General features: G+C 45.7%; 1 protein-coding gene across 3 annotated transcripts in view; it reads right to left on the reverse strand.

The window, feature by feature from the left end:
* The window catches only part of ACOT7 (acyl-CoA thioesterase 7), a 73,275-nt gene that overhangs the window by 10,433 nt on the left and 35,579 nt on the right, over positions 1 to 27,263 (reverse strand). For all 3 annotated transcript variants that reach the window (XM_082230406.1, XM_082230407.1, XM_082230408.1), the window contains 2 exons: positions 13,940 to 14,056; positions 10 to 194 (listed from right to left, as the gene is read on the reverse strand). In XM_082230406.1, the coding sequence (XP_082086532.1) occupies positions 10 to 194; positions 13,940 to 14,056 (302 nt within the window). The remainder of the gene's footprint in view (positions 1 to 9; positions 195 to 13,939; positions 14,057 to 27,263) is intronic.

Here is a 27,263-nt window from a genome sequence, read left to right on the forward strand (position 1 = left end):
AAGGCTTACCACCAGCTGTGGGACAGGGAGCGGCCTCCCCTCCTTGCTTAGGGACACATAGGTGAAGAATGCACTGACAGCCCGATACCGCTCCTGAGACTCGTCCACAAAGGGGTCAGCATCCACAAAGACCTCGATTTCCATGGACTTATTGCTCGTGAAGGTCATGCGCCCAGAAATTGTGATCACGCTGCCTGCAAGACACAGAGGAGTTCATCAAGCTTGGCCCACAGTAGTTCATGCCTGGGTTACCTTCAAGACTGGGTTACTGCAGTGGACTCTATGTGGGGCTTCCCTTGCATCAGATCCAAAAGCTGCAGTTTGTGCAGAATGCTGAGGCACAATTGCTGATGGAAGTAAAGACTTGTCCGCACCTCTGCTCAGAGATCTGCACTGTTTGCAGATTTGGTCCCGGGCCAAGTTCAAGGTGTTACTATTGGGATACTAAGCCCTGAATAACGTAGGACCAGTCTACACCTGCGAGACTGTCTTAACCTATATATGCTCACTCGACCGCTTTGATATGCAGAATTGGCATTGTTAGGAGCATCACCTGTTCCGCTTTTGTAAGAAATCAATCTTTTGGCATGGCAGCACCTGCGCTTTGGAACTCCTAGCCTATTGACACCAGGCAGGCGGTTTCACTGTACTCTTTTGGGTGCCTGCTAAAAGCTTTTTGATTTAGACAAGCCTACTCAGATATTTAGAATGCAGATGTCTTCTTAGTTTGTTGCTGGTTTTTTTTTTAAGTTATTGCCTTTACTAATAATCTAGTTGTTTTATTTTTTGTGTAAACCTTTTTATTCGCCACAATCATGCAGTATATAAATTTTATGAAATTGACCAGGTTCTCCAACAGAAGACAGAAAGGGCAGGTGAGGGGCCAGAATGCCAAGCAGCACTTTTGATGCAGGGAATCACACAAAATGAGCTCAGGGAGTCTCTCTTATGGCACCTCATGTGAGTTCATGGAGGTCAAGCAGCTCCCCTTTACCATAGCAGGGTCCCAAGGAGGAATTCCATGCTTCTTGAGTGTTTAGGTCCTATAAGAACATCGGAAGAGTCTGCTGGATCAGGCCAAAGGGGGGTCCATCTAGTCCAGCATCCTGTTTTCACAGTGGCCGACCAGATGCCTGATTAGGAAACTCACAAGCAGCATCTGAATGAAAGAGTCCTCTTCCCTTCTTTGGCTTCCAGCAAGCAGCATTCAGGTGCCTTGCCGCCTCTGACTGTGGAGGAAGAGAATAGCCATTGTGGCTGGCAGCCATTGCGAGCCTTCTCTTCCACACCAGGCTTTGTCTGTTCAAAGCAAGACTTTTACCAAGGGTAAAATCAGTAACAGTGGAATTCATGTCAGTGCCATGCACAGCAGCACTTTAGGTACGTGCAAGAGGTCCAGCAATGAAAAACCACCTGGGGGAGCAGGGAAGGGTGCTGGGTGCCAAGTGGAGTTTGGCAGCTCAAAGCTGTTAAACAGTATTGTCTGCAGCTATCTAGGGTGGAAAAAACTGTACTTTTAACTGTCCCCCCCCCCACCAAAAAAGTTCTGCAAGTTGTTTGGATCCTAATGACAAGATGAACTATTACCAATTCAAGCAGGTTTGTTTTTCAATTTCCAGTTTGATGTCATCATTTGTACTAGATAAAAACCAGTAGAACAGCCATACACTAGCACGAAAAAGGTGTTGGAGATAATTCAACAATTTGGCCAGGTAGCTGGATTTAAATTGAATAAACAAAAAACTAAAGTCTTAGGGAAAAACCTGACAGATATGGAGAAGAATAAGTTTCAGGAAGAGACGGGTTTGATGGTGGTTAAGAAGGTGAAATACCTAGGGGTTAATTTAACATCTAAAAATTTGAATTTATATAAGGACAATTATGAAAAATGTTGGTTAGAAATTAAAAAAGACTTAGAAATATGGTCAAATTTGAGATTATCAATGTTAGGCCGAATTGCAGTAATTAAGATGAATGTATTGCCTAGAATGTTATTTTTGTTTCAAACTTTGCAGATTATTGACAAGATGGACTGTTTCAAGAGGTGGCAGAAAGATATTGCGAAATTTGTCTGGCAGGGCAAAAAGCCCAGAATAAAATATAAAATATTAACAGATGCAAGAGAAAGAGGGGGATTTGCCCTGCCGGACTTAAAATTGTACTATGAGGCAGCAGCATTCTGCTGGCTGAAAGAGTGGATGCTCCTCGAGAATACAGATATCTTGGACTTAGAAGGTTTCAATAATGCATTCGGTTGGCATGCATATTTATGGTATGACAAAATCAAAGTGCATAGTGCCTTTAAAAATCACATTGTAAGGAAAGCGTTGTTCAATGTTTGGATGAGATATAAAGACCTGTTGGAAAACAAAACCCCTAGATGGTTGTCACCCTTAGAGGCGAAGGCCCATAAGAAAGTTAATATGGAGGTCGGATGGCCAAAGTATTGTGAGATTTTAGAACAGGATGGAGAGAAACTGAAATTAAAGAGCCATGAAAAACTAAAACCCAAAGTACAAGATTGGCTCCACTATTATCAAATAATGGAGGTTTTTAAACAAGACAGGAAAATTGGCTTCCAGGTGGAAAAATCAAAACTCGAGACAGAACTGCTAGAACCCAATACTAAGAATTTGTCAAGAATGTATAACTTGCTGTTGAAATGGAACACACAAGATGAAATAGTTAAATCAGCTATGATTAAGTGGGCACAGGACATTGGTCATAATATTATGTCTGCTGACTGGGAAAGGTTGTGGAACACCGGAATTAAATTTACGGCATGTAGTGCCTTAAAGGAAAATGTGATGAAAATGGTATACAGGTGGTACATGACCCCAGTTAAGCTAGCAAAAATTTACCATTTGCCTGACAATAAATGCTGGAAATGTAAGGAAACTGAAGGTACTTTTTATCATCTTTGGTGGACATGCCCGAAGATTAAGGTCTTCTGGGAGATGATATATAATGAAATGAAAAAGGTATTTAAATATACCTTTCTTAAGAAACCAGAGGCCTTTCTCTTGGGCATTGTCGGCCAATTGGTGCAAAAAAAGGATAGAACATTCTTTATGTACGCAACAACAGCAGCAAGAATATTGATCGCAAAGTATTGGAAGACACAAGATCTACCCACCGTGGAAGAATGGCAGATGAAAGTGATTGACTATATGACATTGGCGGAAATGACGAGCAGAATTCGAGACCAGGGAAAGGAGACTGCGGAAGAAGATTGGAAGAAATTCAAGATTTATCTTAAGGACTATTATAAACTTGATGAAGCTTAGAATGTCGAGATTCTATAGAGAGAAAGGGTTGCAGTAATATAAGATTAGAATAAGAAAGGACTATGATGAATTAGAGTTGGAAAAAACATTTATAAGTTGCTATAAAATTTGGACATGAGGATGCAGAAAGGGGAGGTATGGGGAAGTCCGAGGAAAGAAGTTTATGAAATGACATTATGAAATTATACTTGTTTGTTTGTTTGTTTTCTTTTTTGTGTTTGTCTGTTATAAAAACTTTTGTAAAACTAATAAAAAATATTATAAAAAAAAAAAACCAGTAGAACAGAGCTTGACTTAGAAGCTACAGGCACTATAAACACTATAAAATAAAATGAAACAAGCTGTAAGAGGGCAACTCCAGCTTGGGTAGCTTTTTGTTTATTTATAACTTCTTTTTTTCCAAAGACAAAGATCTTGTCCAGTGCTGGGGCAAGGAAGGCGCTGGCAGCGAGTCAGCAAATTCCTGAGAAGCAGCTCTGGGCATCTTTTCATGGGCATCGCTGGGAGCCGCACAACCAGGCAAGATTGCAAAAACTGACCCTTGTCAGAGATGCCAAAGGTGTTTCATGCCATTGTGCTGTCAAATCCATGGGCCAGTCCCAAGCAATTAACATGAGGGTGATGGAGCAAGACGTCAGAAGTAGCATTATAATCTGCAAACTGCATGCGGGCCCTGAAAAGTTAGCTAAAGTTCAGTGGATAAAAAGCTCATTTCGAGAGGTGATACGATAGCCCGCTTCAAATATCTGTAGGGCTTTCACATGGAAGCACATTTGAAGTTTTTAAAGCAGAGTTTGGATAGCTGTGTGCTAGGGGTTCTTTAGCTGTGATTCCTGCATTGCAGAGATAGAGGATAGATGACCCTGCGGTCCCAATTCTACAGTTCTATGATATGGGGGAATCTGTGTTCAATTCACAGCTCAGCTGTGGCAGCAGCCCAGCGCTGATCATGGGTTAGTGTCCTATCCTGCTTAACACATCACAAACATGCTGACAAGACCTACCTGTCATCTTCTAAGCAGAGAGGCCACAGAACTGCCTTGACTGTGGTTTGCTTGTTGCAGTTGCACCAGTAAACCATGGTCCCTTACACACACACACACACACACACACACACACACACACACACACAGAAACATTCATTGCTTTTGTATGTGTGTACTGGGGATACAGTACACAGGAACAGCAGGGGGAATGATTCAGCCTGCAGTCTCCCCCTGGGAACCCAGGCCTCTACAAGCTGACCTGATGGCTACAACATTCAGCCTATTTTATACCCCCCACCCACCCTCTCTCTGCTGCTGATTTGCCTGATCAAGAATTCTGGAGAACTTTAGAGGAGAGAGAGAGAAAGAGCCTGCCTCCCCCCCCCCCCAGACCAGGTTTCAAGGTGGCTCACATGGACTGAAACAACACAGGTAAAATGCAAAAAGCTAAAAACACACACAAAAGATAATTATTAAAAAGTAATTAAATTCTAACAGCTGTTGTTGTTGTTGTTACAAAAACCCTATCTACTGAAAGTGTGCCATAATTTTCACCCATTTGGCTTGGTCCCATTTGGCTGTAGATTTTTGGAGCATCTTAGGGACCAACAGACAACCCTCCTGATTTTATATTTGCTGTATCTGCCATGACAAATTGCTTGTTCTGTAATATTTGCTTCTATTATTTTGTTCAGATGCACATACTAAGTGTGTCATAAGTCATCTTGATCTTTAAAAACAAAACATAAACAAGCAAAACGGAAATGTGGGATAAACACATTTTCACTAATTAAATGAAGCCAAAAATGCATTAACGGTGAACTTTTAGTTTGCAGCACCATCATTTATTCCATGGCGGCAGCCGGGGTGGGGGTGAGGGGCAAATTAATGGAAAGGTACCATTTTCCAGCAAAAGCAATACATTCTGTGCTCTAATTTGTTCGTCTAAGTGCCCTACAGATTATCCAAAGCTGGCTTAGACTTTGCAAATAGATGTCTAGCAATCACTCAAGTGAGGTTTTCAAACACAGGGATGACTCATGGCTCACTAGGGCAGACCCATCTAGCCCGCCTTCCTGCTTCCCACAGTAATCTATCAGATACCTCTGCAAAGCTCGCAAGGGGGGCTTGAAAACAACATCCTGCTCTCGCTGCTGTTGCTTGGCAACCAGAACCCAGAGGTACACTGCCTCTAAACATGGAGGCTCCATACTCTGAAGACACATAAGGCTAATTGATGAAGGCTAAGGAGGTCTGAGTTTGGGCTTTATTTATTTGTTAAATGTATTTCCCACCTTCCTCTCAAAGGAGCCCAGGACAATGAACAAGTGATAAAAAACGATATCCAGATACAGATGCAGTGTGGGAAAGATCTCAGCTTAAAAGGCTTGCTGAATGAGGAAGGTTTTTGGTAGGTGCAGAAACAGTGCCTGTCTAATATTCAAGTGGGGGGGGGTTCCCCATATGCAGAGCACAGTGATCGACTCGGTATATAAGAGGTGAGACAATCTTTCAGGTAACCTGGGTCCCAAGCTGTATAGGACTTTATACACCAGAATTAGCACCCTGAACTTTGTGTGGGTGACTTCATGAGCTGCTTATGCTACGGACAGTCGTGACACCTTCTGCCAGTGAATTCTGCAAATTAAATTATGATTTGTGTGAAGGTCTGCTTCTGCTGCCAGACAATTTCCCTGGATGACCCTGGGTTCTGGCATTACGGAAGAAGGAGTTGGGAGAGCTTATAAAAGTATGCATGGCATAGAGAAAGGGGATAGAAAGAAGTTTTTCTCCTTATCTCACAACATGAATGGACAACCACTAGCAAAGCTGAATATTGGAAGATTCAGGACCTTAGAGACCAACTAAGTTTGTTCTTGGTATAAGCTTTCGTGTGCATACACACTTCTTCAGATGCACATGAAAGCTTATACCAAGAACAAACTTAGTTGGTTAAACCACAAAGCCAAGGACTTGCTGATCAGAAGGTCAGTGGTTCGAATCCCTGCGACGGGGTGAGCTCCCGTTGCTCGGTCCCTGCTCCTGCCCACCTAGCAGTTCGAAAGCACACCAAAAAGTGCAAGTAGATAAATAGGTACCGCTCCGGCGGGAAGGTAAACGGCGCTTCCGTGTGCTGCTCTGGTTCGCCAGAAGCGGCTTAGTCCTGCTGGCCACATGACCCAAAAGCTGTACGCCGGCTCCCTCGGCTAGTAAAGCGAGATGAGCGCCACAACCCCAGAGTCGGTCACGACTGGACCTAATGGTCAGGGGTCCCTTTACCTTTAAGGTGCTACTGGACAATTTTTTTATATATTTTTATATATATTTCAACTGCATCAGACCAACATGGCTACCTACCTGAATACAAGTTACAGATAGGTAGCCGTGTTGGTCTGCCATAGTCAAAATTAAAAAAAATTCCTTCCAGTAGCACCTTAAAGACCAACTAAGTTAGTTCTTGGTATGAGCTTTCGTGTGCATGCACACTTCTTCAGATACACAGATACCTGAATACAACTTCAGATACACAGATACCTGAATACAAATCATAGTTAAACTATGGAACTCACTCCCACAGGAGGCAGCTATGGCCACCTATTTGGATGATTTGAAAAGAGGACTAGACACATTCGTGGAGGATAAGGCTATCAATGGTCATTAAGCATGATGGCTATGCTCTCCCTCCACAGTTGGAAACAGCAATGCTTCTGAATACATTGCTGGAAAGCACAGGAGGGGAGAGGGCTCTTGTGCTCAAGTCATGCCTGTGGCAGGCATCTGGTTGGCCACTGAGAGAACAGGATGCTAGACTACTTGGGCCCCCTTTGGCCTGAACCCACAGGCTCTTCCTGTTTTCACACCATTCCTGATTTTAAGACTCATTGCAACAGCACTGACGTGTTACCCCAGGAATCAACCTAACATGCTCCTCCAGAGACACCCACGTTATATAACCCGCTGAGAGACTGTAGCTGACAGGGGGATCCATTTGGGCACAGGAACTTCTCTCAAGCAGTCGCTCTTTACCACCCCAGGAAGAGACAACAAGAGGGTGTTTTGTAAAATGAACAGCGTTGGAGGAAAAAGGCATGCAGTGGCAAAACCTTTCAGAATAGGTTCATGACGTGCTGTATTCAGTGCTGGACCTGCTCAGCCCATTAATTTCAAGTGGTTTACTCTGAGTACACCTAAGCTCAATGCAGCCCAAGGCCTGCGTGCGCCAAATGGCTGGGTGCACATTTCAGCCTTGAGCGCATCACACCAATCCTGGCTGGAGGCATTTTATTAAATCATATTATTAAGTCAAATCTGTAGGTTGGTGCCCACTTCCTTCCACCACAAAAGTCAAGAAACACAAAGACCCTGCCTACATCTTGGAATACTCTGGCCTGCTCATTTCAGCACCTGTTCTTCTGCCACGCCTCACCACCCTCTGTGCATTTGCCTGACGGGCTGCAAATGTCAGGCGTGTTTTTGAATTACTGAAACTTGGGTTGTAGATTTGTGCTCCCATGCACTCCCTCCCTTTTTTAGGTTAACAGCCTGAATCTGCTGTTTTATTCATGCACGGAACAGCCTACTCTGCAACTTTAAGCATTAGAGTGGGGGGGGGGAGAGAGAGAGAGAAGAGAGGGAAAGAGCCAATCCAGAACACATGACTATCGTTAAAACACACACTGGGGGGTGGGGATGGATGAGGAACAGTAAAGTCAGATGGTTTTTCCACATCTCTGCGATTGAATAAGAGCACCTAATCAGTTTTGACATTTAAAAGAGAAACAGCAGGTTCCATCTGTTAAGAGATGCTATTATCTGTAATTTCAAGCCTCCTTTGTGATGTGAAGGAAAGGAAACGGATCCCTTAGCATGGAAAGCAAACAAGACTGATCCCCAGAACAGTGTGTGTGTGTGTGTGTGTGTGTGTCCCCTCCCCCTCCCCAGACACACATCTGGTTGGAAAAGGAAAAACATAGCTAGTGCCAGACACCCCTCCCCCTCAGATACAGAATTCCAGCTGCTGAGAGGGGTGGCCCAAGTCAGCCTGGAGCCCGCTAGATGTTTGGAACCACAGCTCCCATTAGCCTCAGTCAGGAGGTTCATGCTCCTGTCACCCCCAGCATCATACAGCTATGCTGGCTAAGGCTGATGGGAGTGGTATCTCAAAACATCTGGTGAGCCCCAGGCTGTCCCACAGCAACTTGTGGGCTTGGGACCCACAGCTGGGTTGCAGCCTGGTCTATGATCGGTTGCAGCACCAGTACCAGACAGATGCATGTCTGGGTTCAAGGAAGGAGCCAGGTCTGAAATCACTGAAGTCCGCTAGGCAACACTGAGGCGGCCATCCCTTCGTTTCACTGATGACCTGCAGGAACTGCCATTCAGAAGCACCCTGTCTCTAAAGCATGGAGGCACCATTCAGTATCAGGGAGCAAATAATAACAGATAATACATCCTCCTCCATTAATTTGTCTAATCCTTCTTTAAAGATGCCCATGAGCACACCCCATGGCAGTGAAGTACAAATTTCTGCACTGTGTGAATGGACAGTTTGTTTGTTTTTGTCTGTCCTGAATCTACAGTCCAAATCTCCATTAAAAGAGGGTTGGACAAATTCATGGAGGAGATCAATGGCTACTAAACATGATGGCTATGTTCTACTTCTACAGCGAAAGCCACACGGCGGGAGAGTGCTCTTGTGGTCAGATCCTGCTTGCAGGTTTCCTTTGGGGGCAACTAGTTGGCCATTGTAAGAACAGGATGCTAGGCTAGATTGGCCACTGGCTTGATCCAGCACACGCTTCTTATGTTCTTATTTCACAATATGATCCTGAATTCTTATTACGAGAGAACTTCTCTGCACACACTGCATAATTTTATGCACCTCCATCATGTCAACCTTCTCCCACAAACTAAAAGAATCAAATGCTTAACCGCTTCCTCATAGAGGAGGTGCTACAATCCCTTGACAATTCTTGTTGCCCTTATCTGAACCTTTCTCAGCTCTGTAACAAGATGGCACACTCAGATAGCATTCTCTGCAAACACATTAGATGTTACTTGGTTAACGCCAAGCTTGACAGCACCCCCCTAGCTGTAAGACGCTTATAACATTTGGGAACTGCTGGTATTTCTCCACAAGGGCAGCTCATCTCCAGTGCATGTCTAATACTTCTTCATAAGATCTATTTGGGCAAAATTTTAACAGGTTCATGATTTCCTTTTTTTCCCTATAGCAAATACCCCAGAGACAGGTAAAGGCAGGAGCAAAGACACCTGGAAGGTGTGGAAGCCGTCTTGCAATGTTATTGTCTTCTTACACGCAGCTGGAGGCTCAGTCACAGAATGTGTCATGCCAGAGTTTGTTGCACTGGGTGTATGTGTTTCTCATGGAATTTTCTGTGAACAAAGGTATCCAGTACCCTGGTGGTCACAGCCAGATGAAATAATGTGGCTCTTAACCTTCCTCCAATAGGCTACATTCCAGTCACACGGAAGTCTCTATACACATGAACACACCCCTCTCCATCCATGGAAGCAGGAGCCATTAGCACAGTTCAGGGACATGCTCCAGCCAGGCAAAAGAATGTCAGGAGGGTGCAGAGCAGGACCAACAAGGGGTGTGGCCTGCGGAGAGTTCCGAGGGGCTGAAAAGAGAGTTCTGGGGGCCTCTTTTGGGCCTGAGATCACACATCTCTGCATTAACACATTCGAAACAGCCAGCAGAGATAAACAACAATTAAAAGTCATTGGGGGGGGAGAGAAGTCTTCGTACCTAAAAAAATTAATGCCCCCATCAATTCTTTCTGCAGAAGAGAGTTCTGCACGAAGGGCTCCCCACGGGGGACAAAGCAGCCTCTTCAGTCGCCACACACCTCACCTGGCAGGGGTGCCTAAAGAAGGGAGACCTCTGGTGCTGTTCGTGGGGCCTAAAAGCAGATGGATGGGCAGGTGGACAGAAACTGAAGACACAAGTTGTGTAGGAAAGTGGCGGCTAACCCATGGCCTACCCAAATGGTTTGTACCGCCCCCTCACAAGACCCCCAACAATTTTGCAGCGGTGGCAGCAGATTTATTTGTTAACACATAAACGTACCAGGCTGCTCTGCAACCAATGTTTTTGGTGTGTTATGGATGGCTTTGTGCTAGCAACTGAGGCAGGATCAGCACTGTTGGTCACCTCCTGCTTCCGCATTCTAGAACGCTCAGCAGTTTTTCCCTGAGTGCAAAAATTAGAACAAATAACTTGCTATTTTGAAGGTTATTGTGGCCAGTTAGACCCCAATTAATGTGAGTGGGGGAATGCAACGCTGCCGGACCAAGGTGTCAGCAAGGGGGAAGAGAGGATCTAAATGTTTTCAAAGTAGTGAAACTCTCATCTGAACAAAACAGTTCCTTGAAGCAGCAGCTAAGGTTTAATTGAGGATTTAGCCCCCATGTATTGCTTTTTGCAATTCATATCTCCAGCAACCATCCGAAGAAGGGGACAAATGAATCAGCAATGTATCAACATTGAAATTAACATTGACTTCCAAACCCTGCATAACTTGACAACTTTACTGTAAACAGCAAACCTTAATACCTTGTCACACAAACATGCCCCCCCCAACAAAAAAACCCAAATACTTTTCCTGGTTTTTGTTTTGCTTTTGAACAGGGGCCTATCTGATTCCAGCATAGTAACATAAACATAAACAAACAAACAAAATCTCTAGAGGATTAAGCACTACCTTTGGTGATCCAGCATAGAAAGAAAGCAGATAAAAATGTCAAGAAAGGAACATATCCTGCACGCCTCCATTCTCAACTGCATTGTGTGGTAGGTAAATAACACAGATGTAAAACATGAAGATGGGAGGGAAATCGCACTCCCTCCCTGCCCAAATGCCCAGTTTGGATAATAAATTTCGGGTTTGTTTTTTTAAAAAAACATTGACAGAGAAAGAGGCAAGTCCCAGGGTTCATGTAATTTTAAAGTCAGCTGTGAAAGGCGTCCACCCCAGTGACTTGCAGCTGGTGAGCTGTCACTTCTGGTATGAATTTGCCTTGGGAAAGGGACAGACAAGCGGCAATTATTCCTTACTGTGCGCCCCGGCTAGTGTGGGTGGGAGCAAAAGGCAGCTTGCTTTTTCCCAGTTCACCCCTGAGAAGGAAGAGCACGCAGCCTGGCTAGGCAAGAAGCTCATCTCCATTTAGGAAGGGTTTGGCTTCCTAGGACTAGATTAATACCTGCAAGGCTGAAAAGCCCTGCCGACAACAAGGCACCCCACGAACCGGCAAATCAGGCTGCGTCATTTCCTATTTCAGAAAGCAGGAATGAACAGATCACTATGCTAATTGTCAATTTCTCATTGTTTAATCCTAATTTTGTCCTGCCCTGTTTCCACATTAATCTGAAATTTTCTAAAAAAAAACCAGAAATCCACACACACAAAAATTAAATATGCATTTAGATAGGTATTGTGATGAAGTATTTTATTTCAAGCTTCGAAAGGTATTTTATCCCAACACACACCTTTTTCAAATGCATTTTTGTATGTTTTTTTGAGGAGAGAACCGTCTAGCAAACTCTAAAGGATCATTACAATCCGATCATTACAATTAGGTTTGAGAGGTGTGAATTAAGATATGCCAGCTTTAAAATTTGGAGCAAAGTAAATTCTCTCCCAGCTTTAATGGAGAGAAGGTTATGTGCATATGTGTGTATTGTTGTTTTTTAAAAAAGGTTTATTGCGGTAGGTCAGGGGTGTTCATTACAGATCTCAGATTAGCTTCAATGTTGCCAGGAAAAAGCTGGCGGCTCAAAGAGAACAACGCCGAATTGGAACTCTATGAACTCCTGCTGAAATTCATGGGATTTTTCCACTGCAGTCAGAGACCCAACACTGAGTTGGAAAAGTCAGCCATTCAGGAGGCTGTTTCTCTCCACGCAGGGGTAAACACCTCTGACCCACATTCTATCCCATAAAGATTTTGAGAGCTAATTTAATCCAGTCAAGCTTTCAGAAACAGAACATGCTCAAAAGTCAACGCGGCAACTGACAATCAGAAGGGAAGGGCTTGCTTCTCAACTCAAAGGTAAATGTCACTGAGTCAAGAGGGGGAGCTCCTTCCCACACCCTACTAATGTTTTCATGTGTTTTCCTCAAAGAGTCTCAGCACTACCCACATGCTGGGGCACACTGTGGATCAAAAGAAACAGCTGAGGGCTCCTGTGACCCAGCTGGATGTGCCCACAAGGGAGACTGCCTGCTGCACCCCTGCATGGTTCAGTGATAGCATGCCACTGTCTGTGCACCTAGTATTTAGGCAGAAGGAAAAAGCTATCATGCTCTCATCCTGCCTGCGGCTCACCGCTCTTAGGAACCAAAGCTGGACTGGATGGCTCTCTGCCTGATTCAGCAGAGAGATGGGGGGAAATATATACTGACTTCTCTCTATACACATAACAGAGCATTCAGTATTGGTTCAGTATGGGGGAAACGAAGCCCTGCTTGGAAGGCCACTGACACTCCATGCCCTTGCTGGAAAACTGAGCATTTCTCCCTCCCTGCTAGGAGACAAGGTGTGGCAGCTTTCAAAGATCCATGCTGGGATCACCTTCCTTTCATTGCAATGCAATGTACACTCTGTATTTTCAAATATATATTCCATATTATTTTAATTCTATTGCAGTTTAATTGTTGTTTCAATGATTATCTTTCATATGCTTTTAGCTTTTTGTACTATATCTAAATACACGTAAGCTGCCTTGCATCCTGGTCCGGGAGAAAGGCGGGATACAAATAAATATAATTCATAAAATAATAATAAAAATCATGTAGGATTCTGCAGAGCAGAATCTAGATCTCCCTTCTACCCAGTTTCCCTTTGTCTTTGCACGGCAAGCGTATTTGGGAAAAAAAACCCAGCGGAAGAAGCAGTGCTCTGCCAGGGATGTTCTGAGCTGGGCACAGGCATAAAGTGCAGGCTGGGCAGCAAGTCGTCAGGACCACAGAGAGCTCCCTGTGGGCTGACAGCACCTTCAGGCCAGATGCAACTGGCTGACCAGCAGGGAGCTTGGAGTATGGCTTGCCTGGAGCCAACTCAAGGCTGATATGGGCTTTGCAGAGAAAGGGGTGTTTGAAGTCCTGCCCCCTAGGAGAAAGCATGCAGTTCCTCAGGCGTGGGATGCCTCCTGAAGCCCCAAGCTGGTCACAGTGGTCTACAGGGATACAAGGGAATCTGGGGAGGTGAAACTGTTTTCTAAGGAGCAGAGGAGACCTCACTGCCTGCAAGGACTCTTCACTTGGGAAGGATGAATTGTCCATAGTAGAACATCAGCTTTGCATTCAAAAAACCCGGTATGCCATCCCCAGCACCTCATGATAGGGCTCCATGCCTAAACCCCTGGAGATGCATTGCTGGTTAGTGCATACAACACTGAACTGGATCCACCAATGGTCTGACTCAGCATAAGGCACCTCCTTATGTTCCTCCTTCCATGTGGCGATCTCTAGCAGGGCAGCCAATTTGCTGTCTCTTACAGCAGTTCAGGCATCTGGTCCTCTTCTTCCTCAAGTCTTTGGACCCTCCGTCTGACTTGGGATTAAGGCCAGCGTCTTGGGCCATGAAAGTGTAAATGCAACAGAAAAAATGAAATGCTTATGCCCACCCCCACCAATTTACCTTTTTTAATCTTTTCATGGAAATTGATGGCATCCACGGATGCAGTGACTATGTTGGTCTTGCAATGGCGAGCAGCAACGATCCCAGCTACCTCATCCATCAGCTTCATAGTAACACCTGCAGGAAAGAGAATGGCCAGTTATTAACTGAGGCAGCCACAAGAGGAGGAAGCCTGCCCCATCTGACTGGGCTGCCCCAGCCACTCTGGGCAATAAGCAACCCAATTGCCCTCTTCCACCCTCAGCCACTGGGCTCCCCACATTCCTCCTCTGGCTCCTAAGTCTTGAGCAGAACCTGCAAAAAGGCTTTCAGATTTTTCCTCTTTAAGGACTGGAAAGCTGCTGTTTGGAAGCATGCAAAAATTACTCTGTTCTATCCTGGTGGCCATTCTTTCAGGCTGCAGAAAATAAATCATACAACTTCTCTACGGAAGTGCAGAAACTGGCACAGCCCACAGAATTCAGCAGGTTGAGTGTATCATTTTTTATGTTATTTTAAAACATGCATGTTTCTAAATCTTAAGGATGCAAACCCCCTCCCCCAAAACCACACCAGGCTCAGAAGCATATGGCATGCCTCTGAAGCCAGAGTGGGGCTTCCTTCATAGCTGGGCTTAAGAGGCATGAGCATGGATAATATTGCCTTAGTTTTATAATGCTAGCCCATCAGTTCCCTTAACATTCCGTTCACACTGCAGGTTACAGAACTCTGGCTATTTTACTGCTATACTGGCATGCTGTGCTACATTTTATTCATACCAGTGCACACAGGTGGCATAAAAACAAATGTCACTAATCTCTCCCTGCTTTCCACACAGGCATGTTTCTGTTCCCCCATGTTCCCCACACCCATAAAAATAGCAGGAAGAGTTGTAAGCCGGTATAGGTAAAGGTAAAGGGACCCCTGACCATTAGGTCCAGTCGTGGCCGACTCTGGGGTTGCGGTGCTCATCTCGCTTTATTGGCCAAGGGAGCCAGTGTACAGCTTCCTGGTCATGTGGCCAGTATGACGAAGCCGCTTCTGGAGAACCAGAGCAGTGCACAGAAACACCGTTTACCTTCCCGCCGGAGCGGTACCTATTTATCTACTTGCACTTGACGCGCTTTCAAACTGCTAGGTTGGCAGGAGCAGGGACCGAGCAATGGGAGCTCCCCTGTTGCGGGGATTCGAACCACCGACCTTCTGATCGGCAAGTCCTAGGCTCTGTGGTTTAACCCACAGCACCACCCGCGTCCCTGTAAGCCGGTATACTACCCCAAATTTTGTCACTTTGCTCCCACAATTTTCCAGCTTAAGGGGGTTGCAAACAGATCTCTCCTGGAATCAAATAACATGGAAATGAGCGTTAAACATGCACTGTGTTCCATTAGTTTTCCAGAAGTGGCTTTTACGTCATGTGAAGGCTCAAATACAATGCAGTTTGGGGGAAATTGGGGAAATAGAATCAACTGCTGTGTGGACGCGGCCCTGGTAGGGCTTCAAAAAGCAGAGGTTATGTCTTCCCAGCAGCCTTGAATTCTTATCTTAGGAATTAGCTACACATGACTAGTTAAAGTTTTCAGCACTCAGTAACACCACTGAGGAAACACCCCAACTTCCCTCCAGCAGCTGGATCTTTTCCCCCCAAAAGTATTTGTGTGTTTGTTTAAAACAAAACAGGAAAAGCCACAGAACAAAGAACATAACGACGTTCCAGGAGTCATACCATGACATAAACACTGAAATATTCCATGATGATATGGCAGACTCAGCCCGGCAGGCCATTAGTTAGTATATTGTCAAAGAGCAGATCCTCCAAACTTTTATCTGTGAACCAGATGGGAGTATACAGATTGGTGCGTTTCACAGCAGATACTACAAATGTGAACCAAATTCTCGTGAATAAATCTTGTTTAATTAGGTCTTTGTGCAGACTTCTTTCATTTGTGAGCTTTTCTGCCAAGAAAGCTCTCCAGGCTCGGTCGAGCAAAGCAGACAGAGAGACAAGTTTGAGGCTTGTTTCCAGTTTTTAGCAATTTCCTGTCGAGGAGCAGCAGCCAGTGAGTGCTATCAATCCTTTCTGTGCAAGCTTGTTATTTGAATTCTAGAAAGGGGATAAGAGCTAAGGACAGAGGTCCACAGCTAGCTAGACTGTAAAGGAACGCATTCTCTTAATATCAATTCTTAAGAGTTCCAAAATCCTGACTGACCAGAGAGGCCTTTGGGAGTAGGGCACAGCCAGAATCTACAATACCCATCCCGAAGAGATCTGCCTCGCCCCTTCCTGGAGGGTCTTCCACTGCAGGATGAAGACCTACCGTATTTTTCGCTCTATAACACGCACCCAACGCACATAGTTTTTAGAGGAGGAAAATCCGTAGGCATGCCACCCGTAGGCATTCCCTCCATAACACGCACAGACATTTCCCCTTACTTTCTAGGAGGGAAAAAGTGAGTGTTGTGGTGCAAAAAATATGGTATTTTAAGGAAGGTCTTTGGTTGCTAGTGATCTTAGTGAACTCTGGAGTTTACCTCTGCTCTTTTATTGCTGTTTCTTCTTTGAAGTAGTAATGTTTTAAGCATTTTTACTGTATTTTCAAATTCCTTTTTCTTTGTTGGGCCCAACAGCCATTTTTGGAACGGCAGGACACAAACATTTTAAATAAATGCACAATACATACTGCAGCTTAACAAGGCCCTAAGATCTTCAGAGAAAATGTAGCTGATTTTGGAAGGACAATAAAATGCACTGAAATTTTAAGGTCTGCGGGGAAACAGAATTCCTTTCCTCCAGACTCTCTTTTGGAACGGTCTCTGATCAAAAGGAAGCCTGCATTCTTCCTCCAGGCTTCAATTTCCACTTCCCCACAAGGTTTAAGGAACATAAAAGAAGAGGCCAAGCCATTCTTCTACAGGAAAAAAACAGGCAAAGCAATTTAAGGCAAAGCACAGCAAGTGTTACAGGCAAGTGGAGCATTCATCACAGCAGGTAAGAAAGGAGGGGAGGGGGAAAGAGGAAGGACTGTGACTTATGCACAAGTCAACATCCATTCTGACAAGATTTTTAAGCAGCATAGAGGCCTTTGGGAGGGGAGGATGTGAAGTAGCTGCTCACACTCCTAGCTGAGTAAGATTGTCTTCCATGAAGACAAAGTAAAGCCTGTTCTCCAACTGGAGCACTCGCAGGCCAGTGTTTCCCAGTTATCAGTGCTTATACTACATTTTTAAAGGCTTGCCTTGAGAGCATCTTCAAAACCAAACAGGGGGTGGGGGGTGGGAGATGAATTGCTTGAAATTTTGGTGCTACCGCTTTGATCCCCGAGTGGGGAAGAAATTATTTACTTACAGTGCTTTTTATACATATATGCAATACAATAATGACAGTTTCCTTGGACAAATTAAAAGTAGCTGTACAAAAAAAGGACACTATGAAAATCTAATGCAGCACAAAATCAAAGATGTAACCACAACACAAAGGTCACAGCTGCACTGAAGATTTACAGGCCTTTTAAATTCCTGGCGTACCTATATTTGAAAAAGAGAGATTAAAAAATAAGATTGCCCATGTTCTCTCGGTCCTGGAAGTATAATAAATTAGGTGACGGGCAAGCCACTCTGGGTAGTGCACTTTGAACAGAGGGATGCTCCAAGCATCCTGCTCTCTTTATCATTAGCTGGAAGCAACACAGGAAGAGACAACTACCATATTTTTCTGTCTATAAGACGCCCCCATGTATAAGAAGCCCTCTATTCTGGGGGACTCCAATTTAAGAAAAAATTGTGTATTTTACTATCCATGTATAAGACGCCCCCAAATTTTTGACATTATTTTTTAGGAAAATAACCTAGTCTTATACACGGGAAAATATGGTATATCTGGGACTGCATCCAACCATGCTCCTGAGCACCTCCACAGGAGATGATGGCTGGGTAAACTAGCATGGGGTAGTGCTAAAAGGGTCAGATTAGGACTGAGTGAGACAGGGCCACTAAAGCCTCCTCATTTCTCCATCCCATTGCAGGCCCCAGACCCCCTGCCTGTGTCCCACTGGGAGGCACAGGGAGCTGTAGACAGCAAAGCCCCCTTGTGCTGACAGTTTCGCTCTCACTGAGAGCCAATGGTTGCCGCAACGGTTAAATTTGTTGGACTAGGACCTGGGAGACCGGGGTTCAAAACCCCACTCGGTCATGAAGCTCACTGGGTGGCCTTGGGTCAGTCACTCCGCCTCTTTCTGCCTAACCTACCTCACAGGGTTGTTGTAAGGATAAAATGGGGAAAAGGAAGAACCATATGTGCTGCCTTGTGCTCCTTGTAATCAATTAAAATAATCTCCTGGTCCAATCTATTGCATCTATTGCACGTCTGAGACTGGTTTTCTGAAAGACTGCCTGCATGCCACTACATTTGGTCCACGTGGGCAGACATCAGGCTTTTTAGAATGGGGCAAAAGAATCAGATTGACATGGGGAAATGGCTTGCAAGTCTCTCTCTCTCTCTCTCTCTCTCTCTCTCTCTCTCTCTCACACACACACACACACACACACACACACACACACAGTGTTCTTCGCTGCCTAGCATTATGGCCTGTGAAATAAACAGCGTACAGGTTGGGAAGTCAGAGAGAGACGCAACACCATTTCTTTTACTACTTGCTTTCAGCGTATTCCATAGAGATGCAGCCGCCCCCCCACCCCCCGGCCTGAAGCAAGGCAGTGTGGCTCCAACTGACAGGGAAGCTAACAGTTACTAAAAATACCCTGGCAAGTGCACGCTCACTAGAACCGTGACTTCCTTCCTTGCACTGCTGTTAAAGCAACAGCAACAGGAGGAAGAGCATGTTGTCTTCCTAAAACAAGGACCGTCACTTCCCCCATCATGCTGTGTGCTTCCCTAGAAGCAAGGGTGGAAATGCTCAGTGCACTGATGGAGCAGCATGGAAGAGAGGGACAAGTGATCCTATATGTTATGGGGGAATCATGCAAAATAGGAAAGCTGTTTAAGTGGCATCTGCATCTCTTGTTTAATGTGGGGATCTGTCCTAAGCACAGCTCATCAGTGGCAGGCCGGGTCTCGCGGACACCTCATGAAGCTGAACATTGGAGGATTCGGGGAAGATAAAAGAAAGTCCTTCTTCAAATAGCGAAACTATGGAACTCACTGCCACACTGGCTACTAAGTCAGGCTATGCTCTGCATCCACGGCTGGAGAGAATAATGCTTCTGAACACCAGTTTCTGGAAGCCAAAGGATGCTTGCTGGTTTCCTACAGGCATCTGGTTGGCCACTGAGAGAACAGGAGGCTGGACTACATGGGCCATGCTTATGTCTGTCTCAAAACACAGCCAGGGATAACACGTGAGAGCTTTAAAAATCCGAACTGTATTCTCAAACTCAAACCATGATCTTATCTTTGCACTCATGGTTGTGAAACTGTGCCAGCATTTAGCTATGTTTGGCGGGGGGCGGGGGGGGGGACAGTACAGTGCCACTCTGTGTCTCTCTCCCCTTTCCACGTGACCTCAGAGAGGACGTCTGGAACCAGCATCACAGTGGTATGAAGTGGATGTGGGCTAACAAACTGAGACTTAAACCAAATAAGAAAAAAGTTTGGTAGATCCCGATTTATAGGGACACAGGTGGTCCTACAGGGTGAGAGTGCCCCCCCTCCCCACCCAAGAGCAGCTTACAGTTCTCCTGGAACCAAGCTCTGCTCCATGATACATCAGGTCAGTAGTTGTGGCGTGACATGCTTTTGCAGAGATTCAACTTGTGCGGCAGCAATGCCCTTTCTTAGAAAAAGCAGGTCTTGACACTGTCACACTTGGATCACATCAAAGCTACACCGTGTGAGGCTGCCTTTAGTAATGTCAGCAGGCACAAAATGGCCAATTCTGTCTGCAACAGGTAGGGCTGTCCCCTTTGGAACACCAACTTCAATGTTATCAGATCTCCACTGGTTTCTGATCAGCTTCCAAGCTTCGTGCTTTATTGATGTTTGGTATATTATAAGCTCATTTGCTTCACCATAATTTTGGAGTAAATTAACTTTTGTTCCATCTTCCTCCATTCGGCTGCTTTAGGCTTTTACCTTTTATTTTATTTTTATCAGACTAGCTTTGGGTTGGACTCAAACCTGGTTGGCTTTAAAGGAGGATTAGACAAATTCATGGGTATTGGTGGCTATTGGTATTCAGAAGCATTGCTGCCTCCACAATTGGAGGAAGCACTGCTTCTGAATACCAATTGCTGTAAACTGCAGGAGAGGAGAGTTGGATTCCCAGAGACATCTGGCTGGCTACTATGAGAACAGGATGCTGGACTAGATGGGTCACTGGCCTGATCTGGTGGGCTCTTCTTATGACCTAGGAGGGGGAGGGGGACTCCACATGGGACAGTGTTGATGAAATAAAATTTTAAAAATAAGGCAAGGGGTGCATAGCAAGCTTTGACCTGCAACATGGATCGTACAGGCCACACATTTTTCAGCTTCTCAAAAAGGTGTCTTAGGATTTTCCCTTCAACAATAGAGCAGAGATTTATTGCCTGTGGACACCAATGAACATCACATAAAACTGTTTCCATCTCACAGTCCCAACAGGTCCAGAGACCTTCACCCATTTTATAAAGAAGTTCATTTAGCAGGATATGTTAAGGTTTTCCACCATGCCCTTCCTGTCTATCAGCATCCACATTTCCCCAACTTTTACAGCCACTTCATTCAAGCTGTCACCTAACGAGAACAAGAATAATTACACAGACATTTCTCAGTAATTTTGTGTTTGGTGTCAGAAGAGGAGATTTGTCATTTCATAGATGGCAGCCAAATTACAGGTTATCTGTTTGACAGGCAAACTCACTCCAGGTTTGGGGGTGTTTTCTTTTTAAACACAATATGCAAATGGGCATGGGCACACACATAGGACAGTAGCCCTGAGGTTTTTTTTGTTTCTGCTTTGAAACAGAGAAGTGAATATCAATAGAGTAGGGAAAGTTGCAGCACACACAACAGCACACCAATATATCACTAAGCAATTCTCTGCTAAAATATACCTAGCAAGGAGGGGGATGGAAAACAACGCATATTGCCCACCTTCCAAGTTAATTCAACTTTTGTTTCTCCATGCCAAAGAATACATAGCCATGGTGCTTGAAGTGGGATAAAAGTCCAAAAATTGGCAGAGAGTTACAGCTCAGTAGTAGAGAGCATGCACTGCCTGGATGGGACCACAGGATTTAGTCTGCAGCATCCCCAAGGGGTGCAACATGAGGTTAAACAGGTTAACCAACTGCTACTTTCTTGGGACTGAGCTACTCTTCAGGAATAGGAAGCTGGCAAATACTGTGCCAGACCATTAGTTCACCTAGCCTAACATTGCCTATTACAGGCAGCATTCACCAACCTGGTGCCCCCAGCAAGTCATTTTGGGTGACAACTCCCACCAGCCCCAACCAGCTCAGCTGTCGCTGCACAGCTGATGGAAGCAGTAGCCCAAAACATCTGGAGGGTATCAGGATGGTGAAGTCTAGTTCATTCTGATTGGTTCCCCAAAGTCTCCAGCAGGAACCCAGCTCTACTACCTCAAAACCTTTAAACTGAAGATGCTGCAAACTGAAGCCCATGACCCCATGAAGGACAACCAGGCTCAACTCAGAGAGAAGAGCCACTCCTTGACCCGGGAGTTGGGCCTGTGCTTGCAAGGAGCTGGGTAAAAATGCATGGGAATGATTTGCTCCTGAGTCGCTTGGAAGGCGATGTCTCCTGAACGCAGCTCTCCTCTTGCCTGCTTGCTGCCCTATTAGTGTTAGCCTGCTGGAGACAGATGAAATCGCATTAACCCCGATTTGCAGAGGAGGCCTTGAAACAAAGCATCCATCTCCCCTGCCCTGCCGCTGCCCCCAACCAGGCGGTGATGGCCAATTAATCAAGCCACCCTGGGGACTGGCTGGCCCTGCATGCATCACGAGGACAGCAAGGCCCTGGCTAGTAACAGCACTCCCCCTGCCCCCAACATGGGGAAAACAATAAGATGAAGACTGCCAGGGCTAGCAGTTAAGCCATTACTCCCTGCTGGGGGAGAGCCTGTGGTGTACTGTGAGAGGCAAACAAAAGTAGAGGAGCACGTGCAGTGTGGATCAGTGCTGCAATGCACCCAGGTTGGCATTCTGGGGGAGCAACCTGGAACAAGGGAAGCAGCTGTAATGAGTGCATTTTAGGCTGAGTTAAGTGTGGGGGAAAAGGGGCTGTGGAGGAACAGCAAAAGGGAGAGTGGAAAGCAGCACACGCCTATCCACATCAAGAGGTCTAGTGCCTTGTGGCCACAAACAAGAAGCAGTGATTCCACAGGATGTGCAAAAAACCCACGCCTTCCAGGCCAGGGCCCATCCATCATATATGCCGCACCCCAGCCCAGAAGATTCAGGCCAGATAAAAGAAAGGTCTTCTTCATGCAGCACACAAAAGAGGGAACTCTCTCCAACAGGAGACAGTGATGGCAACCAACTTGGATGGCTGATTAGACAAATCATGAATGTGTCCATGGGGCTATCGATAGCTACTAGCCATGATGCCTATGCTCAACCTCCACGGTCGGTTGCAGAAATGCTTCTGACTAACAGTTGCTGGAAGCTGTGCTCTTGTGCTCAGGTCTGATTTGCCAGTTCCTCATAATAGGCACCTGCTTGGCCACTGTGAGACAAAGATGATGGACTCGGTGGCCCACTGGCCTGATCCAGCAGGCTCTTCTTATGTTCTGACACTGTATAAAAGATCTCCATGAATGTGCCCACCAATGGCTGTTAGCAATAAGGACCAGGCGGGAACTCCATATTCAGCTCAATTGCTGGAGGGGCACACTTGTCATCCAAGTCTGCTTGTGGGCTTCCTGAAACCATCTGGCCCGCTACTGTGGGAGCCAGGGAGCTGGAGAGAGGGAGACAGCTTGTTCTGAACGAGCTTGTTCTGAGAGAAGGCACTGGATCTATAAAATAAACTGGGATCACTGGTGGTGGGTGTACATCCTTTCCCCCAAAATTTTAATTCCTGTATTATATACCCACTTTACAATGCAGCTCTTAAAAGCTACAGACCCACAACCATTCAAACTAAGAACATGAGAAGAGCCCTGCTGGATCAGGCCAAAGGGGGCCCATCTAGTCCAGCATCCTGTTGTTCTCACAGTGGTCAACCACCTACCTGTGGGAAACCAGCAAGTAGAACTCAAGGAGAAGAGGACTCTCTCCTCCTGCAGTTCCCAGCATCTGGTATTCAGAAGCATCACCTGGTCAGAATTTCCTAACCAGGCCTACTAGAGTCTTTTGTGGATAAAAAGTCTCTCTCTGTGTGTTTGTAAACAGGTGGAAAGGGTGGGGAGGACAGAGAGTCTTTTTCTAAAGTTTATTAGGTCACTGGGAGTCAATGCCTTGGGGAAGAGGGAAGGTGCTTTTTAGATGTTTGAATTCATATATGCTCAATACAAAAGACAACCCTGCATCATGATTGCTGGTTCTCTGTGTCAAATGTCTGCACAGCCTCTTTTCGGTTCCCAAGTACAAAATGGGCAGTGAGGTCACCAGGGCTTAGCATCCATCAGCCATTCTATTCCTAAACCAGCTCGATGGGAGGTGTTACCAGGATTCTACTCTAAGTCACACATATACTTTTCTTTCTTTTTAGAGGCACGAGACAGGATTTTTAGCAAGTCAGTTCCGACTCCAGCACAATCCTCCCATCAAAAGGCTTCCACTTAATTTGTGTGGCTTGATTTTAAAGTTGAGAGCCCCCTCCTTCTCCAAAGTGTATGTTTTAATTACACAGGTCTAGATTACCAAGGAGAGTCTTCATAATGAAGTGTTTCTATAGCAACCACTTCTCTTCTCTGACACTACTAGAAGCACCATCTCATCTGCATTCAAGCAGGAGATTTAAATTTTGATTAAAAGAAAACTCCGAACAAATGGCATTACCATCACATCTATCTAGGTTACTCTGCTTCAGCCTTTTGCCAGCCTGGTGCCCTCCGGATGTTGTTGGGCTGCAGCTCCCATCAGCCCCAGCCAGAATGGCAAATAGTCAGGAATGATGGGAGATGTAGTCCAGGACCACCTGTAGGGAGCACCTTGGCTAGCTCTCCTCTAACATGCAGGATCTCGGGCAGCTGGAACACCCCAAGCCAGACACAGCTCAGCCTATCCCAGCCTCTTCCTACCTGCACTGCAGCCTCTGAATAACAGAGCACAGTCCGTGTGTTGCTTCTGCAGCCCATGGCAGCACCTGCCCATTTCATCATCTTCTGCGGCTTTAATTGTCAGAACATATGAAGAGCCCCATAGCTGGATCCAAGCAAAGACACCCTCTAGTCCTCCATCCTGGTTTCTACAATGAAATGCCTCTGTGGAACTCACTTGCAGCACTCAAACAAAACAGCCCTCTGACCATAGAGGCTTTATTCAGACAGCATTCATTGGCAAGCTGCTTTTCCACAAGGCTGTGTCCAAAGTGGCTCACAATCTGTCAAACCATTAACTGATGTCAAACATCTTCATCCACAAATTTAACCCTCCCCCACCCAAAAAAGCCACTGAGAACCACCACAACTGGGGGGGGGGGAGAACTCAAAAAGAAAAAATAAATAAAAACCCACCATGTGTTGTATGGAGAAGTGCTTTCTTCGGCCAGACCTGAATCTACCCCCAATCTTCCTCATTGGATCACCACACAAATGCCAGTATTATGAAACACACTTGTTCCTCATCATGCGTAATTCTACAACCATATATCATATTATCTCCCCATGTTGCCCCCCAGTCATCTCTCTCTCCCCCCCCTCTAAACTAAGAAGTCAAAAAGACTTGGGTCTGATCTTGTGAGGATCACTTCGGCTGCCTCTGTCTGTACCATCTGCAGATCTACAATATATATTTTTTCAGATGAGGAGACTGGACCTGCACACATAACTGATCCTGCCCTACTGACTTATTTCTATACAGCCCCCTTGGCGGTTGGAGCTGATGGGTGCAGCAGCAGTCCAAAAATATTTGGAGGTCACCAAGGTTGTTGAAGGCAGCTTGACTGAAACCATTCTGATCAGCAGAGGAATCTCAGACACAGCTCTTCTGTGACACAGGCTGAGGCCTTTCCTCGTGCTGAGGATGGATCCTAGTGCTTTATTATGAACACCAAGCCCACCCTAACAGCGACAGCCCCCTCGGTTGCTTGTGAGAATCTATTAAGAGTCAACAGTGGATTTTAAGGCAAGGTTCTCACCTTGGGGCCTTGGTGGGATCTTTCCTAGATCTCGTGACTTCCATTGCCTTTTAAAAATAGAACACCAAGGCAGGGCTACGCTCTGTGCTACGTCTGTTGCCTTCTGCCAGTCAGGCCCTCCTGGCTGCCAATTATGCTGCGATTTCTGCTGATACTCAAAGTTTGATCTTGCACATCTAAAGCTGCTACACTGAAATGAGAGGCACTGCAAACAACACCCCAAACACCAAGCAGTGAGCTTGACAAAGCTTCCATTATTACTTTCTTCCCAGCTGCTCCATCTGGATGCCTGGGAAAGGCACAAGTCACACAATGGCCACCTGGAAGCCAAGGAACTTTGCAGCGTGAAGCCTGCAATCCTATACCCACTTGAACTCAATAGGATTTACTCCTGAGCAGATATGCAGAGGAGTGGACTGCTAGCCAGACTGCACCCCAGTGAGAACGACTACTGAAGCCTCAGTTTCAGAGAAGCTGATGGCCGGGGGTGGGGGGGACGATCTTTTTATCCAGTGCCTGAAACCTGCATTATATTCTCATCTGCCCTCTAAAGTGCTGCAAATCTGGATTATTGGATCTATCTGATAGCTCACAGACCAGCATGGTTTCATTTTTATTTTTATTTTGTCCCAGCCCTGCTAACAGAACAGCATGCAGGCCTGGGGGGGGGGGGGAGGGACAGCTCCACAATATTTCACCCTTCTATTCCCCAAACTCTTCCTAGCCTTGAGCAATCCCATGTTTTTCACAGAAAATGGCACAAGGCAGTTTTGAATTTTTTAAAGGAGAAAGTTCCAACTAGGCCTAATTTGGCCAAAAACCAACTTTACCCTAATATGATTAAAACTGTTCCTGCAAATCACCCGCACACATCTGCCAACATTTTATTCAAGAGAAAATCAATTTTGCTAAACAGTCAAGTTGCAGGTGCAGTATTTTAGGAAAGAGGCAGCTGTTGCGAAGCAACAAAAATACCAGCAGTTATGGTTTTACAATCTCTATTAAGAGCAAACCATTTTGCCATCCACCCCTCCATTGATCTCTTTGGAGGTAAAGGAGGAAAAGGCACCATTCCATTCTCTTTGAGCTGCTCTGTCTTTTCCTCCTTTCTACACACACAGACACAGACTGCTGATGGGAACTGTAGTTCAAAACATCTGGAGGGTGCCAGGTTGGGGGAGGTTGGTTGAGGATTTTTCAGCACACGTAGGTAGAATAAACTGCGCAGGGCTGATGTAGTCGCCAGTAAGATGCTGAGCTGCAGCTAGAAAAGAGAGTCTGTGCCAACTGAGCTTTTTGCATAAACCGACAGATGTTGCATTTTGCTGGGAAATTTGGAGCAATTCAGTCTCTCAACACATTTCCTAGAATGGTTGGGGTTTTTTTTGTGGGTTTTTTTTGGCTGAACGGTTGGCTTAATGTAATGGATCCATCCAGTCAATGCAACTGGAAGAAGGCCAAAAACCGAAGCCACTAGAACTCTACATTGAGAACAAACACGACATACAATGTTATTAAAGATATCTTCCTTTGGCTCCTTGGGACTGGACACCAACCTGAATCCAGACCGGGGGGGGGGGGAGTGGCAGAGCTTCATGCTCCGGCACTGGGGGGGGGCATGGAGAGCGGGGGGGGGGCGGAGCTGGTGCGCGTCCCGGGGCATGGCGCCCAGCGCAGGCAGGAGGGCAGCCACAATGGCACCCCACAGGGATCGCGCTGCCGGGGGCGATGCGCTCCCCCCACACTCCTCTTTCTCCGCCAGTGGAGGGGGGGGACCCTCTCCCATTCAGGATCCCTGAAGTCAGTTGCATGAGCTGGTAACTGAAAAAGGTGATACCTGAAGCACAGCAAGCAAGAAATACAATTCCATCCGCTCACCCAGAGGCTTTGTAACACAGACTGCCAATTGCAGGCACCAATGTTTACACAACCTGAGATTGTGTGTCTAGACGCTTGAATTTGTATGGTTGTAGCCAGCTTACCATCGAAGACCCTAGCCCTGAATCCTGAGGTTCCTGATTCAAGCCTCCCAAGCCCCTGACTAGTTCCCAAACAGGTGTAGGAGACCTCTGCAGCACTCAT

The sequence above is a fragment of the Podarcis vaucheri genome, assembly GCF_965113315.1.
Source record: "Podarcis vaucheri genome assembly, chromosome: 7".
NCBI classification, from domain to species: domain Eukaryota; kingdom Metazoa; phylum Chordata; class Lepidosauria; order Squamata; family Lacertidae; genus Podarcis; species Podarcis vaucheri.